The sequence below is a fragment of the Thunnus albacares genome, chromosome 23 (genome assembly GCF_914725855.1).
Source record: "Thunnus albacares chromosome 23, fThuAlb1.1, whole genome shotgun sequence".
In the NCBI taxonomy this organism is placed as follows: Eukaryota; Metazoa; Chordata; class Actinopteri; order Scombriformes; family Scombridae; genus Thunnus; species Thunnus albacares.
This window is the reverse complement of record NC_058128.1, coordinates 13,407,575-13,426,199: the sequence shown is the minus strand read 5'-3', so window position 1 is coordinate 13,426,199 and position 18,625 is coordinate 13,407,575. Positions and strand designations below refer to the sequence as shown.

General features: G+C 40.3%; 2 protein-coding genes across 2 annotated transcripts; one reads left to right on the top strand and one right to left on the bottom strand.

Moving 5' to 3' along the window:
* Nucleotides 1-6,058: 6,058 nt before the first annotated feature.
* Nucleotides 6,059-9,503, top strand: LOC122974897. The gene is made up of 2 exons (XM_044342970.1): nt 6,059-7,782; nt 8,113-9,503. Exons 1-2 carry the CDS (start codon nt 6,237-6,239, stop codon nt 9,300-9,302), a joined length of 2,736 nt encoding a protein of 911 aa, XP_044198905.1. The 5' UTR covers nt 6,059-6,236; the 3' UTR covers nt 9,303-9,503.
* An 89-nt stretch (nt 9,504-9,592) lies between these two features.
* On the bottom strand, nt 9,593-18,289 carry ints13 (integrator complex subunit 13). The gene is made up of 17 exons (XM_044342982.1): nt 17,897-18,289; nt 16,131-16,382; nt 15,862-15,936; nt 15,472-15,674; nt 14,888-14,968; nt 14,575-14,665; nt 14,276-14,404; nt 12,750-12,834; nt 12,536-12,628; nt 12,133-12,222; nt 11,755-11,933; nt 11,512-11,676; nt 11,119-11,273; nt 10,793-11,023; nt 10,499-10,629; nt 10,076-10,211; nt 9,593-9,861 (listed from the first exon to the last, which is right to left on the bottom strand). Exons 2-17 carry the CDS (start codon nt 16,371-16,373, stop codon nt 9,825-9,827), a joined length of 2,124 nt encoding a protein of 707 aa, XP_044198917.1. The 5' UTR covers nt 16,374-16,382; nt 17,897-18,289; the 3' UTR covers nt 9,593-9,824.
* Nucleotides 18,290-18,625: the final 336 nt, after the last annotated feature.

Genomic DNA, 18,625 nt, shown 5'->3' with positions numbered 1-18,625 from the left:
AAAGAATTTAAAAGTAATGTATCACATTTTTAATTATTTTGTCAAACCTGGATTTTCTGTGATTGATGTGATTAAAGTGGCCATACTGTGCTTTCTGTGATTTTCCCTCATTCAAAGAAGTTAACCCAAAGAGAAAAAAAACTCCAATGCCCTGAAAGCCTTGTTCTTGACTTGTGGCATGTTGACATCACCATATAATACATTTGAATTAACTAACTAACTATAGGTTTGACACACTCACAAACAATGAGAATGGTGTGTGACTGCTAGGGCAGCGTCTACAATTAGTTTCTAACAAGAATAGGTGTCTACAGCCATGATAGCAGTTCTGTGGGGCTGCACTTAAGCACAGCAGTGCATTGAGCTAAATGCTAACAGATATTTGCATCCTTTCAATGCTGGGGAATGTTTTTACACACACAAAGGGTCATTATTTTTTTTAATTCAAACCACTAATGTCAGCTTTACTTCTCCTTCCAGCTATCCCAGACTGATGGAGACGGTCCTTTGCCCCACTGGATGGTGTTTAGGCATCAGACTAGCAGTCTTGCTGGCTTGGCTCTGGCTGAAGATTGTGGGATATACCGGCTTAAGGTGTTTGTTACCAGTGAAGAGTGTGCTACCTACTTTTATCTGCACATCCTAAATGGAACAATGACTGACAAGGACCCAGCAAGGTAAGAGGACAGGAAATCCAGAGAAATGAAAGTTTCAAGAAGGTTCCTATGGGGGGTACAAATAGTAGTAGTAGTAAACTGTATTTATATTTAATGAATATCACTGTTTTAATGTCTTAATTTAGAGCAGAGTACTATAGGTCTAATATTTAGTAACCAAAATATGATCCAGCAAACAGCACATATCCATTTCCAATTCATCACCAATTAAAACTTAAAACTTAAACTACACAAGGACACAACAAAAAGAAGACGAAACAACCTGAACTACAACAACAAAACCAAGTGTTTAAAATTGTGTAATAGATGGGAATATAACAAGAGATCTAGATTATTACAGTTTCCAAATGAAATAATTATTCTATAATGTTAATATTATAATGTTAACTCCTGTGCAATAAATTATATAATTCTTTCGCTAGTGAAAACTCTTGGTCTTGGAATTTGGATTTAACACGGTCTATCAAAAAAGCTCAGTTGTGATTGGTCTATTGGTAAATCCATTCAGTGATTAAACCAACATGAAGATATGTTGTGTGGGAGAGCAAAGAATTTTATCGTGTGGTGTCAGAGGTCCTTATATTGATACATTCAGGATGTATCATCGTGATACATCCATATCTCCATGGCTCTTTGTTAATACATGTACAGATGGGAGGTATGCTCAAATCTACACGTGTTGGTAAAATACTTGTAGATGTAAAAGTATGCAGGCATTGATTGTGCTAGAAAATAATGATCCACATTGTTTCAGATAAAAGGGGCCTCCAGAGATACTGTTTGATTGTCTTAGGACAGTTGAGGACTGTAGAGGCATTTTCTTGACAGCTGCTGTTATGGTTCTGTTACAGTCTGGCTCTGTTCCTTAGTTGCCATTCTCCAGCAGTCCTTCAGAGGCCCTCAGACTTTTCTCCCTTTTTATTTGGACTGGACTGAGTGGGGGAAAGCTGGTTTGAGTTGTGTCTTCAAAAGACAGTCTTGCATGATGATGATTTGGGTTGCCTATTTTGGTTGGTCTGTCTTTGTTTTCATTCCAGCCCAAACTCGCACAGCATATACTCTGTCTCAGTTACAAATTGTTTGAGATAACTGCATTTAAATGCAGTTATGGCAATTGCCATTTGTGTCTCTTTGTGTAGTGCTTGAGCTTGGTATTGTTTTTTCCTCTGAGTACAGGGTTTTCTTTAGTTTTATCTCTGCCTTGCTTTGGTTTTATTCTTATCAGTTGGTAACCTCTTGTGTTCCTCATGTGTTCCTGTAGCCCTGCCCAGCCTGCTTTCCCCTGCGCACCTGTCCTGCATTAGCCTCGTCAGCCTTGCCCTGTGTTTTGCCTGCCACAGCCTCCTAATCACCTTGTTACCCAGTCATCATGTTCCCTCCTTATTCTGGTCCCTGCTCACCCCAGCTGTGCCTTGTTTTGTGATGAGTCCACTGTGTATATATACCTGTCTGTTCTCTTAGTTGTTTGTTAGATTGTCATTGTCTCTGGTGTTTGAGCTTATCTATGTTTCCTGTTTCATGACAGCTTGTTACTTGTATCTTCTGTTACCTCACTGCTGAACTCAAAGTAAAGATCTTAAATCAGTAATTCTGCCTCAATCTCTGCATTTTGATCTACCTGCTCTGCTATCTGTGACAAACACTAAATCAGGCTGCAGAATTTGACATGAAATACAAGGGAACAAATATCTGTTGCATCACAGGACTTCTCTTGGAAATAGCTGTGATTAGTCCCCTGTGTATATATACCTGTCTATTCTCTTAGTTGTTTGTCAGATTGTCATCGATGTTTCCACTGTCCAGCTTGTTTGTGTTCCTTGTCTCATGCCAGTCTGTTACCTGAGCCCTCTGCAGATCTTTAGGACACCTGACATAATGGTCTCAAACAGGGCTTTGTGTTAATTGACAATAGACAAACACAGAGAGACTGAAATACGTTGATATGTGTCACTGAGAATCCAGTTTCAGTGAAATGGCACTATTTGAGAATGCAAAACTGATAATGAATCAATGCTGACTATCTAAGGATTTATTATTGGGATTTGTTGAGAATAAAAAATACAGAATATCAACAGATGTATCCTCAAAGAAGGAATGAAAATATGATTTTGCTTTGCTCATATCCAACAGGGATGCTTTGTCTTGCTCTAAGGGGAAGATGAGCATTTGGGCCAACCTTCTTCTTCAGCTAAACCCTGAGACTCTTGATGCCAGCCAGCGTATTAATTTAGTCACCACCATGTCCAACTACCTCCACCAGCCGCTGCAATTTGTCTATCTATTTTCAAGAAGAAAATCCATCACACTACAGCAAGAAAAGCTCAGGGTTTGTAGGCAAGGTGGGTTTGCTTTGAAACAAGATGCCATCGGGGATTTTGGTGAGCTTCTGTGGCCTGTCGGTTGTCAAGGAGAGGAACGACAGTCTGATTTGGCCAAGGTACTGGAACACAGTGTGAAGGCAGGGGTCTTGGCAAGGTGGCTGGGAGCTAATATTTTGGGATGGAGAGTGCTTTGTGCAGCCTCAGAAGTGCAACAAAAAGTAAAGAGGCAGCTGCAAAGGTCAAAATTTACACCCACTCCTAATATGATTGTTCTACCTCCAACTCAGATGCAAGAGACTGTGAAACTTGAGCATTCACACACATATTCTCTTTCTTTGACTGAGCTGGAACCAAAGCTGTCAACCCTCTCGATGCATATGAATCATGTAGAGGCAAAGCTGGAACCAACACACACAGAGGATTCACCTGAAAATACGTTCAGCAAAGAATTTTTACAGCAGCCCTCTGGCATGCAGGGGGATACTTTCTCAGATTCACCCACGAAGGTTATCTTGCTTACTTCTGAAGAGCATGCTTTTAATATGCAAATATATCCCTCTGACATAAATCATGAGATGCCTATCTCTATTTTAAAAACAAATAATATACAAGTACCCTCACCCTCCCCTTTCTCTATCAAGCAGACAATTTTGTATGCATACAGCAGGCAGCTAGCCCTACTGGAGCGACAATTATTTACTGACGAAGATATTTGGACAAGTTTTCACATGTCAATTGGTGTGGAAAAAACAAACAGACTTGAAGAACTGACTGGCTGCAGTGAACAGACACTAGAATCCACATTAGATACATCACTGGTACCAAAATTATCTGTTAAATGCTCCCTACTGGAGTCCACATTACCTACAACTTCTTTGCTCAGCACAAGAAAACTTGAAAATCCTTCACTCTATTTGCCTACAACATTCAGGAATTTTGTTGATACCATGTTACTTGGGGAACCTTTGTCTGCCACCACTCTCTCAACATTGTTACCATCATCAAGGCCTCACAGTATTTACCCCTCATTGCCACTGACCTTAGCCACTTCCACGCTGACACATGAGGCCGTCGACAGAGAATCGCTCGCCACTCGTCTGACCCTTCGACCTCATCAGAAGGAAACCCCCCTCTGGACTGGATCTTACAGAGCCAGTCACACTGACTCAGAAAGTCAGTCCATACTGAGCTCACAGGGTAAGTCTGCTGCTGTTGACTTCTATATGACAATATGGGATTGTTCTGGGTGTTTAGTCATTCAAGTCATATGTTGTAATGACTTGACCTTGTCTGAAAGGGAGCTCAAAGCTGAATGGAGCTGAACAGATGAATGAATGGAAGAACATATGGGCTAATGTAGTGATGGAAATATGAGAAGCATAGATGACTTGGAAAACAAATTACTATATCAGAGTTGTATGTTAGGGAACACATGAAGCGATATATACATATATATATATATATATATATATATGTCATAGAATTATGAATCAAGTGGAAGAAAATACAAAAGAAAAATCTGTTTAAACATTTTTTTGGCACTTGAGGGCAACATTACACTCACATACTATAACAATTTTAAAAGTGCAGTGTGTAGAATTTAGTGGTATCTAGCGAACGTGGCAGAAATGGAACATAATATTCATAAGTATGTTTTAATTAGCGAACAATGACCTGAAAATAAGAATCGTGTTTTTGTTAGCTTAGAATGAGCCCTTTATATCTACATTGGGAATGGGTTTTCCAAGGAGCCCGCCATGTTGTACCGCCACATTTCTAAAGTAGCCCAGAACAGACAAACCAAACACTGGCTCTAGAGAGGGTGAATGCGAGTTTCACAGCCACCGCAGGTTCCCCTACATGCTTGAAAAGGAGGGCTGAGGACGAGGGGTTGCAATCCATAGATAGAGAAACGTAGATACTTCATTGTCATTGCTGTTGGTTGCCACTATGCATCTGCAGACTTCACTACAAAGTCAACTGTAACTTGTTTAATTCTGAACCAATTTTCATCAAATTTGGTTTGTTATAAACGTGAGAAATTGAACATGATGCTGGTTACTTGTTGGGATTAGATTCAGTTACTGGGGGCAGATCTAATCAGCTCTATGGAATAAAATCAAGCACATCATGCTCTTGCTGCAAAAGCCACTGTAACGATAGTTTGTCTAAAGACAATTTCTCCAGTCTGATTATGATCATTTTTATTTTATAGTTATCATCAGTCAATTATCAATTTTCCAAATGGTCTACTCTCCATGACCCTTGACTGTTGACCGCCCCAATATGGTGACCACGCAGATGCATGTCAAATCATGAATGCTGTATCTACATTTCTATATCTATGTTGCAATCTGCAACCTCACCGCTAAATACCACTAAATCCTACACACTGGTAACTTGCTAAAACAAAATGGGTCGCTAAGAGTTACTCGCCTATTTACACATCTAGCAGAAACATAGCAACAATATCCTTTGGAGGTTGTGTTTCTGGCCATCTCATGGATGTAAATCCCATATTCACTCTCTTTTAGCTTTGTTTTGCTCTCCACCAACTCCTGAGGGAAACATCTGGCTCTTCAGATGCTAAATGCTGCAATATGTTCACCAGCTAGTTGGTGATTTTGTCTGTCTGCCCTTTGATGCTGGGAAAAGTGTGTATGGGTTTTTGGAGCTTTTTTGGCTGAAAAGAGCTGCCTGGAAGTGTTTGGAAATTACATCGATGAGACTGGTGAGACTGAACCAAAACAGTAATGTTGTGGGTCCAAACAAGGAGCTAAACAAGGATGCTTAACAGTTCTGTAGAATTGAGGGGAACTTATCAGGAGGAACTTATCTGTTGATTCATCACTTTGAGCCCCCTTTACATTACACATAGTCATTTGATCCATTGTCAAAATAAAAATATTGAGTATAGCAGCTTTCAGTTTGCTGGTTGAATACAAGGAATAGTTGGGATGGGATGATGGACAGTTTATGTGCATCCTATAACAATCCCATATATGATCATTTATTGCATTTATTAAAGTCATATTTTTCCATCATACATACTAACCAAGACCACAACACTGCCGAACCAAGACTCTATAACCTCTCATCTGTTTTCCATCTACCTCCAACAGAGCATTATAATGATGCCCTGCTGAACTCCAGATTAAAGACAATACAGTCACCGCCATCATCAAACAAAATACTAATTACTCGACTGTCTCCAGATGTGTCACCAACCTCATATTTAATGACCAAGCAATTATCAACTCAGCACTCAGTCCAACATCTGTCCATAGCTCCATCTGCGATGAATCAGGATGTGATGTCTCAGCTAAATGAAACAATTAAAGACATGTCATTAACCTCATTAGCAGGTCAGCTGACATTGTCTGGAAAAGCCGAATTGGAGTCTTCGCTCTCTACGTCTCTGTTGGACAGTCTGAAGCCCTCAGTGACAACCTTTACGCCACCTTTACCTTCCAAGCTTGGCCTCTTAAGTGGACGACTTGAGACACCTAATATCACTGATCCAGTATTTAGTGAAGAGTCTCTAAAAGGATCATCATCTCTGATGCCACTGTTGCAGACTTTCTCCACATCTTTTCTTCCTGATATTGACATCTCCTCTTTGCAGCTTGCAGGCCAAGGTGTAACAGACTTACAGTCGAAATCAGGCGCACAATTGGGTTTTTTTCAGGATAAACTAACACAGACATTAAGTTCAGCCATTTCATTGGTTTCCCTATTACAAACATACCCCTGTTGGCCTCTGCAAATGAGCCTTCCTTTAACTGAAAGTCATCAAATCAGTTCAGACATATTAACATTGTTCAAAGACCATTCCTTTGAAGTAAAAACATCACAAAGTCTAGCATTGTTCACAATGTCCAAAGACAAGTCAACTCATGAGAAAATACAATTCATTCCATCAGTGCAACAAACACTCCTTCAGTCATTGCTGCTTAAGGAGTCACAGCAAACAATCAGTGACTCTTTGATAGCTTCCATTAATAAAGATTCATCAGTTGTCCAAACTACAAGTCAGCAGACACTAGGCCCCAGTATGACTGATCCAGTTCCACTTTCAATATGTAAGAGCATTGGACTAGTGAGTGAGGACCATTTTGATCCAACTGCTCCCTCTACTGCTCAGGAACCATACACTACATCCTCCATTCCTCAAATGCAGAGTCTAGACCCTTCATTTCAATTTTATGACAACTCCGTGGCAAATGATCTTGTGTATGTCAGTGTTTGTAACCCACCACCAAACAGTACCTACCCCAAGAACACAGTGGATAAAGTCCATGTCTTTTTGACAAGTTATTTGCAAGATGAGAAGTACTGGACTGCTTTTTCTTCACAGTTTTTAATGTTTGGCTCAAGTCGACAATTCTTTCCATCCCAGACTATGGTGGAATATCTCTCACTGCATCCATCCAGCCTCCCCACAGAAATAAATCACATGACAGATACTCAACAAGTGGATGTTACGGACACTCATCCTCCTTTAGAGGGCAGTGGCTTCTCTGTAATAACACACACATCACTAGCACAGAGCACATCTGCCCTCAATGGAAATAGTTTCAGTTTAGAAAATTCTTTGTTTATCTGCCAATCATCTCCTAAAGACGACAGTGGGCCAATCACAGAAGGACTCCCTAGTCTGCAGATTCTAAGCACATCTTATGGGATGTCAACCACATTGTTAACATCGGTACTGGCTATGGCCATTTCCTCATCTACAAGACAGAGCTCAGTCCAGCCATCACGCTCCTCAGCTTCTGTCTCAAGTAAGCAATCTCTCTCTGAACAAATTTGATTTTTATATCAAAAAAATGAATGAGTGAAAAAACATGAAAATTAATGGATGAATAAAATACTTTTTTGACTTCTTATAACTTTTAAATTGGTACTAAATAAAAACTGTTTTATAAACATAAAGACAACTGTACATCAGATCAGCTAGAAATTACTTTATTTGTACCTAATTTTAGTTTAGGTACAAATAAACACCCCACAGTATTTTTTTTTCATAACTATGTGACTATATCCAAAATGTCAGTTTACTAGTATTTCAGATGGTAATTTTAATAACTTCTCATTTTTATTTCTCATTTCAGGCTTTATGAATCTCCCCCCTAAGGTGTTACAGTCTATTCCAGCGTTGATGGCCACTGTTGGCTTTCCATTCCAATACTCAATCCCTCCAAAAACCTTTCTAGACCCAGAAGATGGTGAGGCGGATGCTCTTTCCCTGGAATTGAGGTTGATTGACAGGCCTCCGGTCAGCGTTGGCTCCTGGTTGGCAATGGACGGTCTGGAGCTTCATGGTGTTCCTCTGGAGGTGGACCTGCGGTTTGCTCCTCAGCATCTCCTACTGGCTGCCAGAGACCGCCAGGGCCTGAGTACCTGGCTGCCTCTGACCCTGGATCTGCATCGCAGCCCTGTCCAACCCTGTCACATTTTCACCCTGACAGCACAACGCAGCCTCCACTCTATCCTCCGTCACCGCCACAGGGTGGAACTGTTACTGAGAAAACTATCCAGCTTCTTCAACAGCTCTAGCAGCCACCACCTTTCTGTCATTTCCATGGTGCCTGGGTCCATCGTGGTGTCCTGGTACAACTACAGCTTGTGTGAGATGAGCCATGATAGGATAACACACTGTCATGTTGACAAAATACAGAGAATGTGGTTGGCAATGAGCTCTGTGGATGGAAGAGTCAACCCTGTATTTAGAGAAGCAATGCTTCCAGAGTTCCCAATCACTAAAGTTGGACATGTGAGCTACAGACATGACTGTCTCTTTACTACTCCTACTTCGACATTTGGTGAGTTGACCCCTGCCGTCTACACTACACTGAATCCAGGCACCAACACTTCTCTCAGTCCCACCTCCAATACCTGTGTCTCTGCACCTGCAGCTACAACTTCCACAGCACGACAAATAAACTCTTATCAATGGATGGCCGATATGTTTACGGCTCTATTTGTTGTCTGCCTCCTCATCCTGATAGTCATCCTCATTGCCGCAGTTCTTTATTTCTGCAGAGGAAGGTCAAGGACAGTCGCTATTTGGCCCGCATGCAGGTTACTCTCAGTTCAAAGCAGGGATCTGAGAGCCATTAGACCAAGACTGCCTCCAGTTTTCCAACCTGAACTGCCCCCGCCACCACTTAGACTGTGGATTAACATTTCACAAAGCGACGAAGGGCCGCTTCCTTCAGCCTGTGAGCAACAAAGGAAGACTCTTGATAAGGCACTACAGCCTCGACCTCCACAAGATACTGGATACTTTTCAAGTATCTAACAAAAAAAGAAAAACTGTATTTAACCTGTATTGAAAAAGCATGATTTGTAAAGTGTAACAACACCTCAATATTCCAGTCCCACAGAAGTAAATGGTGTCAAATTGAGACATTTTAAACATGGAAAATGTGGAAAGCATGTACACCAATCGTCTTGGCATTCTGCGCTTTGCATTGATTCTCAAAATGTTTTCAAGCACCATCAAAATAAAAGCACTCTATTGACTCTAAGGGTTTTTGTCTTAGTTCAAGTTAAGGACACAAAAATTTCAAAATTCACTTCCACATTCAGTAAGATTTGTGCAGAGTTCTCTATTGACAGCTTTTATTGCGTTACACAATATGTGAACAGCATAGCTACAAAATCATGGGTAAAAAAATTTATAAATTCCTCGTCAAGAGTTCACTGTCTATTTCATTTTGATGTCCTCGTTTTGGGGGTGTGAGTGACACCAAAGTCTGGAAAACACTGTGGTCCACAACCTCCTCCTTGGAAAAAGTGAAGCAATGCATCTGTGGAAACATCATCTAGAGGCCTTGCCGTTTTCATGAACATCCATCCTGTAAACAGACAAATCGTCAGGTAAGATGCATAACAAATGAAGCTCAACTGTGATCCTGTTTGAAATGTAAATACACTTAAAAGCTTAGATGCAACACTTAAATGCACATTTGACGTAAGAAGAATACCCATAAAGTGACAGATGATTCATATTTCACTTTTTTCTACAGGGATTTCCCACTACAAAGCTAATCATTACTTTAAATAACACACCCATTCTCGTCTTTGAGGTGCTGATACAACTCGAACTTGTTGTTGACAGAGCTCACTCTTCCAACAAACTCTTGGTGTTTCCTGGAGTTGGCTGTCGTGATCCGATTGGTCCACATGGTGAGGAGCGAGACTGGACCTGCAAGAGAAAGTGAGACAAGGCATGAAAACATGCATAACAGATGCAGTAGGGCTTGACTGATGTCATCAGTTGGTATGCGCTCATATCCAGATACAATCAGCACTTTCAGATTCTTTAACATCATGATAAATAACCAGAGACACATACTTATGTTGTCTGTGTTAGTCTGCTGTTGTTAAGCAAAGAATGTGAAAAGAGCCTGAAGTGGAAGATTTTTCTCTGGCCAGTTTGACTGAAAACAGTCAGTCCAGAACCGAGCAGAGAAGCACAATGAGGGTTTGTACCTTTTGCTCTCTCAGGAGGCTGAACCTCTTCCGTGGACAAACGGGGTTTCTTGTTGAGGGGCTCTGGGGAGTCAGGGGAATCCTTGATCACCTCCGACTCCTGATCTTCTTTATCCAGCAAACCCTTTAGCCTTCAGGTTAAAATAAGACGGAGTAGTGTGAGAGAACATAAAAGTTGCATGGTGAGTTGCGTCCTAAAGCCAAAGAGTAGATTTTTTTGCAAATAAATTTAGCTAAGACAATCTATGGTGTTTAAAACCAGATAAATACTATAGACACCCAGACTGTACTTACCTCTCCGAATCCTGCCAGCTTTTGTCATCTGTGTCCTTGCTGCCATTTTTCTCTGTCCTGTCTTCCCTCTCCTCTCTCTTCCTCCCTCTCTTCTTCCTCTCCTCTTCCTCGGGAGGTTTGCTGCGGCAGGCGATAATGCAGTCCAGAACCCGCTGGTGTCTGTCAGTGGCTCCAGCATGAGTCTTCACTAATGTTTCCAGCTCATTCCACATTATACGGTACTGTTCATCTCTGGTGAGAACAAAAATACAGAAACATTAGCAAAGCTTAAAAGCTTTTTTTTTTTTTTTTAAATACTGTTATATAAGAGTATTTATAATAAATACCTCTTGGGGCCTTTGCCTCTGGATCCCACAGTGGAGATAGGAAGAGGGTCGTTCTTCCTCTCCATGTCCACCAGGTTGTAGACAGTCTTCTGGCAGGTCAGAACGTCCTCCTCCGTCAGAGTCTCTTTTACTATCAGGTTAGCCAAAGGAACCACCTAGTGGAGGAAAATAGGAAGATACAGACACAAAATTTAACAGAGAGGCATAGCAACATGGAAAGAAGTGAAGTCTAAATTCTTGCCAAAAAACCCAACAGGCAGATAATGTTAAATTCAGATGTTATCACCAGAGAACAACAAGCCAAATATTTTTGAGAAGAGTGGAAACTTTTCTTTTAAGATAGAAGTCTTTCTAAGAGTGGAAATCCAGCAGAAAAATCTGCATGCTGCTTACGGCCTGCATGTTGAAGATGGTGGTCTGGGAGATGATCATTGGCCAGTAACGTGTGTGCCGTTCGAGCTGAGCCTTAGCCCTCTCAGCTGGTAGTTTCCCTGAGGGATCATGGGACATCTCTGAAACAGGAGTCAGCCGGTTCTCCCTCATAAACTCACCAAAGTCCTGGAGAGGACAAAACATAAAAATCAGTTACTATCAGAAGGTGCAAGTTTTAACACAGCTGGTGTGAGGTGAACGTACGGTGATGCGGTAGTCCGTCACTCGGCCTCCGCAGCCCTCACTGATGGAGGGCGGGTCCTCCAGAGTGGAGCGGTTGCTGTTGAGCACATGCAGGAAGATCTCCCCTCCGTGGCTGCTGAGCATGTGGCTGATGACCTTTGACCCCGACTTCCTCGGCTGCTCCAGCAGCACTGATCGACCTGGTCAATCAATAAGCCAAACAAAAGGAAACTTTGGTGGTCACACACATACATTTACAAGTAAAACAGGTGACCTTTTAGACTACAACTCTTACTATCAGCAAGATATCACAGAATGAAAACTTCTGTCTCCAGGTTAATTTAATTTGACAGGTGAAAATGATTAATTGGGTTTGTAATAGATGCGACATAAGCTTACCGTTAAGGAGAAAGTTTGTCAAACATGATGAGGGACGACTGTTAACGTCCGTGGGGGAGATGCGATAGGCTCCTGTGCAGTAATGCAGTTCTGAAGCACAAAAACAAAAAAACCCCATACAACTAAGTAAGACCAATGCTACACAACATATCCCTCATTCAATCTTCATAGCTGTGTAGGAATATTTTCCAAACAGGCTGAATACTGTATGTCTTTTATTATACAATAATTCACAATAAAATCAGTACAAAATAAAGAAACATCTGAAAAAGTAATTTTGTGTAGCAAATGTTTTTTTCCCCCTGTCCAGTTAATTGTCTTATGACCCCTTAGATTTATTGTGTAATCCCTTGAGGCTCCAGTGCCCATGTTGGGAAACACTGCCTTAGTTGACTGAACCCACCTATGCTGTTGGTTCGTGGAGTGCACCATTTCAGTGTAACAGTCTCTTTGAGTCCATTTTCTCGAGTGCTGGTGCCCGCCATATGCAAGTCTCCTGCACAACCCAAACATAACAATTTATTAACCACTTACATCAATCAATTAATAAAAAATAATTTCAACCAAATATCCTGCTCCAATCTCTCATTTTTTAGTCTTCTTACAGGTATACCCACCACTTTTAAAGAACTCCAGGTGAGCGTCTTTGTGATGCAGGAGCTCAACGTCATAATTGGCTGATGTGTTGGCGTGCTGCTCTTCCTGCCCGTCCGCAGAGACAATAACAAACACAGGTTAGCATGAACGTGAGCTCTTGAAACACGCAATCACATACACATGTGGGCACAAACACTGCTGATTTCATGTTCCAAAGGGTAAATGATAATGGACAAACTAAAAGGAAAATGTTCGCTCCCTGAGTGACTGAAGATTTTATCTATTCACATCAGAGACTACTGATTAATGTAAATGTCTTTAAATTCACACAATACTGAGCCTATGATTGTTTGACATAAATCATGGATTCCCAGTCTTAAAAAAAACAGCTTCATATATTTTGGACTTGAGCCCAAAATGGGGCCTGGGACACTTTTTCATCACAACTTTTTCTACACTTGGAAAAACAGCAGTATGATAACAGCTAAAGGTGGAATCATGTTGAAACATTTAAGGGATGGTAACGTTTAAAAACTAGTTAGCAAGACGGCACAATGGACAACACCAAGACACTAGAGGGGAAATGAGTAGGAGCTGAGGGGGGGGGGGGGGGGGGAGACACAGACCTGGGGAAAGTTTGGGCTGCTCTTAAGGTGTACACACCTGATAGACACTGGCAGTATTTAAGAAGAGGCCACTCTGGTCACAGATGTTTGGACGTAAAACCAGTTGAATGCAACATTTACTATATATTTAGCATTTTAGGCAAATCTACAGTGAAAAAAAAGTTGATTTTTCCCTGAATACTTTGATCTTTTTTTTCTTTTTTTTTTTTTCTTTTTTACAAAATATTGATTAAATGTAGATATTCAATAGATTCACTTTGTATAGATACTTGTTTCTTCTCTTATGTCAACTTAATTGGCAATAAATCTGATTTAACATTATGTATTTAAAGAAAATAGACCCCAAACTCTGCATTCCCTGGTTGTCCACAAGAGACCAGAGTTGCCTGTCCTTTACTGTAGCCTGACCATCAAATCTGTAGACCAACTGTCACATCAAAATAAATGAATGATACTGTAAGCCTGAGTTGAAAATATAGACACTACATCTGCCCCTTCCTCACTTGCATGTGTGTGTGATAAGAGTACTAACCTGTTCGCAAACATTTAATGTGGGCTAGCAAAACAGAAAATACAGCATGAAACCAGCAGCAGGTTCACAGTCATATCAACATGCAGATGAGATAAACAAAAAGATAAGAATGTAAAGATTTATGAGTTATTAAAGATGAAGAAGGGCTCACACAAAGAGATTAAGCAAACATAAAGAAAGGTGCGAGGGCTGTGAGAGAAAAGGGAAAATAACAAAACCATAAAAAGTAAGCCATCAATCAGGTAAAATGCTAGAGGGAGTGGTGCAATGCATGCTGCATATGACAGTTTTTACTAGCAAGAGAAAAAATTTTTAAGTTAAGTTTATGTGGGTTAACACTTTAGTGAGGCATGTGCAAGTACAGACTGAGGGGAAGAAAGTCTCTTACCTTCATGGGGATGTTTGTTATGGTAGTGGAGGCCAAGTCGAAGTGCTGCTGGACCAGAATGTTTAGTTTGGTGGCGAGGTGCCTCCCCGCCCGAACACTGTGAACTTCGCTGGTGAGCAGAGGAGAGATCTGAGACAACAAGAGATGGGTGCAGTGAGAAGCAACATCAAAGTTGTCACCTTTTCACCCAACAATGAGCTCCTGAATCAGCCTTCCTTCTGGTTCATTTGTTTATACCGACCCAAATGATTCTGTTTGTGTTCAGAAAGCTGAGCCCTGAGCTTCTCATTAGCACCCACCTCTTTCTTGGGTCGGTCAGACACCAGTGTGTCCTCACCCTGCGGGTAGATGTGCACTAGAACCAGCTCACACTGCTGGATGGCCATCAGCCTGAAACAAAGTTAGAAAATCTTTGGACCACTTTAGATAATATAAACACAAGCAGATTACACACACACACTGCAGATACCAAACGCAAAAACAAACTTTATATTAGGTCATGTGCATCTTGGTATCAGATTTCAGTATGAGAGAATTATCAACCAAAATTGAAGCTAATCATCTATAAACTCATTCAATGACAATTTTCTTCACACATCGTCTGATACTGACCTGTCTGAGCCTGCTGCCAGCTTGTTTTGTTCTAAAATGGTTTCCTGGATGCAGTCTTCCAACATGCGCACATGAGTATCACTGTATGATAATCAAAAACAGAGCACTACATTAGCACAATATTCAATTACATATTGCATAACAATATGATTTGACTGGATTTATAATTCTTTTAAAAAGCTCAACTATACAGAGAGTATAAAACACTGACAAGACACAGCTGCACAGAGGCACATATTTACATACATTTACAAAGAGAGAATTTGTAACTTCATGTTTTAGCTTTTACCGTGAATGCTTTTGTACTTCCCATCATTAAGAATAGAATAGAATACAACTTTAATGTCCACCAATACAACAGCTCTTTGATAAATACTACATTTGTATGGTTTTTATGTGTTTCTGACACAGTCTGAGAGGTGTTTGGGTGATTTTAAGGCTGTAGTTTGTAATGTTTTAGTATTGGATGGTATTATATTAAAAGGGATTTGGACAAAAGTGCTGGTTATACTGATATTGGCAGAATCTATCAACATATGTCTGATGGCTCCTGTTGATTTCCCACCATGTTGATGAGTGTTTACCTTTTAGCATTGGTTAGGCAGATAATACGACCCCTATTAGCGACCCTCTCGGCTGTGTCCATCAGAGCCGTGCGCCTCTCGTGCTGCAACTCTGTGATCTTGCATAAAGACTCCACAGCGGCAACCAGACCGTGAAGGATACTGCAGCACTCGGGGTCCTCACGTGGGTTGGGAGGCCCAACAGCTGCCAGAGCAGACATGAGCTGTCAGAGAGGAAAAAAAAACACATAATCATATCGCAAGTCCTATTTCGAAGAAAACTTCTGCAAAAACGTGGTAACTGGAAATGTTGCAATTCATGAAAATGTTGCAAAATTGAGCTACTGAAGACACTACAAATGCAGTTATAGTAAGATGGAATTATTCTTTTTCTGGTTTTAATGGGATTACCTCATGAGTGCTCTGGTCTTCCTGTCTCCAGCTATTCAAGATGTGGAACTCTGAGTCACTCACGATGTAATTAACCTGTAAAACAAAGTGGTGGCAGAAAATGTTAATGGCAGTTTTTGAAACAGCTATCTGTCCTTTTACAACGGTGTCCAAATTTCACACTTTTGAAATTGACACTGGTTGTGTCATTTAAGTGGAACCAGCGGTGGAGAAACAGCTTGAGCAAATATATTTCAGCCTGAGTTAAAAACAAAAAACAAGAAGCTAACCACTTTGTCCTTTGGATAGATGTCGTAGAGGATCCGGCAGTACTCCATGGAGCACTCCACAGCACAGGTCCAGAGGGATTTGGACACAGGGGCCAAAGGAATGACCCCTTGAGCTCGACTCTTTGTCAACACATCACACTCCACCTGCTGACGACTAGACTCGGCCATGTAGGGACAGTGGTCCACCACAAAGACAGTCTTGTGAGGCACTCCAAACATCTTCATTTTGCAAATCTGCAACATGTGCCAGATCTGTAAGGACAATGGAAAAACACAGCAGCGTTAAGCTTGGCGTACAGCCTTGCAGTAATCATAAAGTTTAGAGCTGCAACTAACAATTATTCTCATTGTCAATTATTTTCTTGATTAATCAATTAGCTGTTTGGCTTATAACATTTTTAAAAACAGTGAAAAAGTGGCATTCACAATCTCTCAGAGCCCACAATGATGTCTTCAATTTGCGTGTTTTTCCCGACTGATGGTCCAAATCCTCAAAATTTTTAATTTACTGTCACATATGACAAAGAAAAGTAGAAAATTGTTACATTTGAGAAGCTGAATCCAGAGAATATTTGGCATTTTTGGTTGAAATCTGCCAGAAATTATTATCAAGTTGCATAGTTGCAGATTAATTTGTGCTTTAATAGAATTTGCATTTTTGAATGCTTCACTCGCCGGTAAAACTGCTGTCCTCCAAGCCGGTTAAAATCTGCTGTCCTCCATAGCCATAATCAGGGATGTAGCATCATCAATAATTAAATCAGTTTCACTGTTTTCCTTGGTGAGTGGAGTTGGTCTTGATTTAGGCTGGCAATGTAGACTAAAGTGAGTAAAATCAAATGTTAAAAAATGAAGTGAAGTGAATGAATGAATGGGAGTTTGTTTTATGTCTGGTCATTCGCATAACCCTCCCTCTTGGGATTATTCAGACAGAATTTCTTACAGAAAAATATATTGGCCTGAGGTAGGTTTAAATGTACAAAATCAGCTCACATAAGATAAGACTTTATTGTCCCAGATAGAAATATTCCTTGGACACACAAAGCTGCTTCTGTACAGCACCAAATAATTCAACATTACCACACACCATACATCTCATAAATACCATGATAGAAAGTACAATAGTTACATGAAATTACTTTAATAAACTAAAAATCAATAAATAGTCCAAATTCTGAGATCCTCAATAAAAGGTAAAACATCTGAGATCCTTCAGTGTATATATAATAAACAAGATGATCCCCAACAGTGAGATTCAAAGAAAGAAATAGTCCAAACAAACAAATAAATTCTTGGTCGGGACAAAAGTTGACATTTGAGAACGTCATCTTGCTCTTTGGGAAACTCTGGACGGCTTTCTTTTTTAAATCATTTTATAGACCAAACAACTAATAGATTATTCGAAAAAAATCATCACCAGATTAATTGATAATGAAAGCAGCTCTAAAACAAATATATACAATCATAAGCAAAACACAAGTGAGACAAACTCGGTATTAAATATAGTATCTTATAAACTGCACATCGTTATATTTGACAGCGATCATTACAAAGTCACGCGCGTTGTGGCGTTTAAACATAATTTTATAACCACTGCAGTATTTCTCTTCCTTTTCACCACTACAGCAAAAACCTCAATGTTATCAAGACTTATTAGTTGCCGTGGTTGCTTTATTTTTAAGGATTAGGCCGTCTGTATTGATACTCCGAAGCTGCCCTGTTTGACGTGTAAATATTGCGTCTTTGGAGAGTGGATATTAACTCACCAGGAGAAAACCTTGTCAGCCGAACGATTCCCGGTCAGGAAATTAACGGAACAAGCTGAAAAACTGAGCTTCTGATAGTTAAACTAGCTGTCTAGCTGCCGAACAACGGACTGTTCAGTCTCAGGACATGTTAATCAGCAACTAGCTGCTAACGTAACATGAGCTACCACCAGCCGGAATTATGTCTGCTGTTTCACGTTTATTACCAGCGACATATATACACATAATAGGACATTTAATGCTAAAGTGAATGTGTGAATAATAATTTCCTAACTATCTTGACGCCACAATGACTAATAACACAGACAATACTCTCGTTAGCCTTTGTAAGCTAGCGGGTTTGTTATTGGCGGAAATATGTCCAGTAGTGGTCCGTTACAGTTTTTCCTTCCCCAACTTGTAGGCTGCACGGTTAAAATAGTTCCTTCTTGCCTCAATTGTGCTGTGACTAGGTCAGAAATCAAAACTTTTTTAAACCCTTTTATTTACTATTTATTTCTGTGTCATGCCAAAGATTCTCATCCCACATGGGATTACAAGACACCACTTTTTTTTTCTTTACAAAACATGCACCTTCCGGTAATACAAATACAAGGGATATAAAAACAAGGTATATATAAAGAAAAGAAACACAAACAAAAACAAAAAAACGAAACCAATACAAAAACAGGAATCCCAAATGAACTGTTCATAGAAAAGAAATTTTACATAGCTACAGATTCTCTCGAT

Coding starts and splice junctions, on each gene's coding strand:
- LOC122974897 (XM_044342970.1), top strand. CDS start 6,237: ATGACCAAGCAATTATCAACTCAGCACTCAGTCCAACATCTGTCCATA. Junction 7,783..8,112: donor CTCCTCAGCTTCTGTCTCAA/GTAAGCAATCTC, acceptor TTCTCATTTCAG/GCTTTATGAATCTCCCCCCT.
- ints13 (XM_044342982.1), bottom strand. CDS start 16,373: ATGTTGCAGATTTGCAAAATGAAGATGTTTGGAGTGCCTCACAAGACT. Junction 15,937..16,130: donor TCTATCCAAAGGACAAAGTG/GTTAGCTTCTTG, acceptor TTTGTTTTACAG/GTTAATTACATCGTGAGTGA. Junction 10,630..10,792: donor AGCTGGCAGGATTCGGAGAG/GTAAGTACAGTC, acceptor TTTAACCTGAAG/GCTAAAGGGTTTGCTGGATA.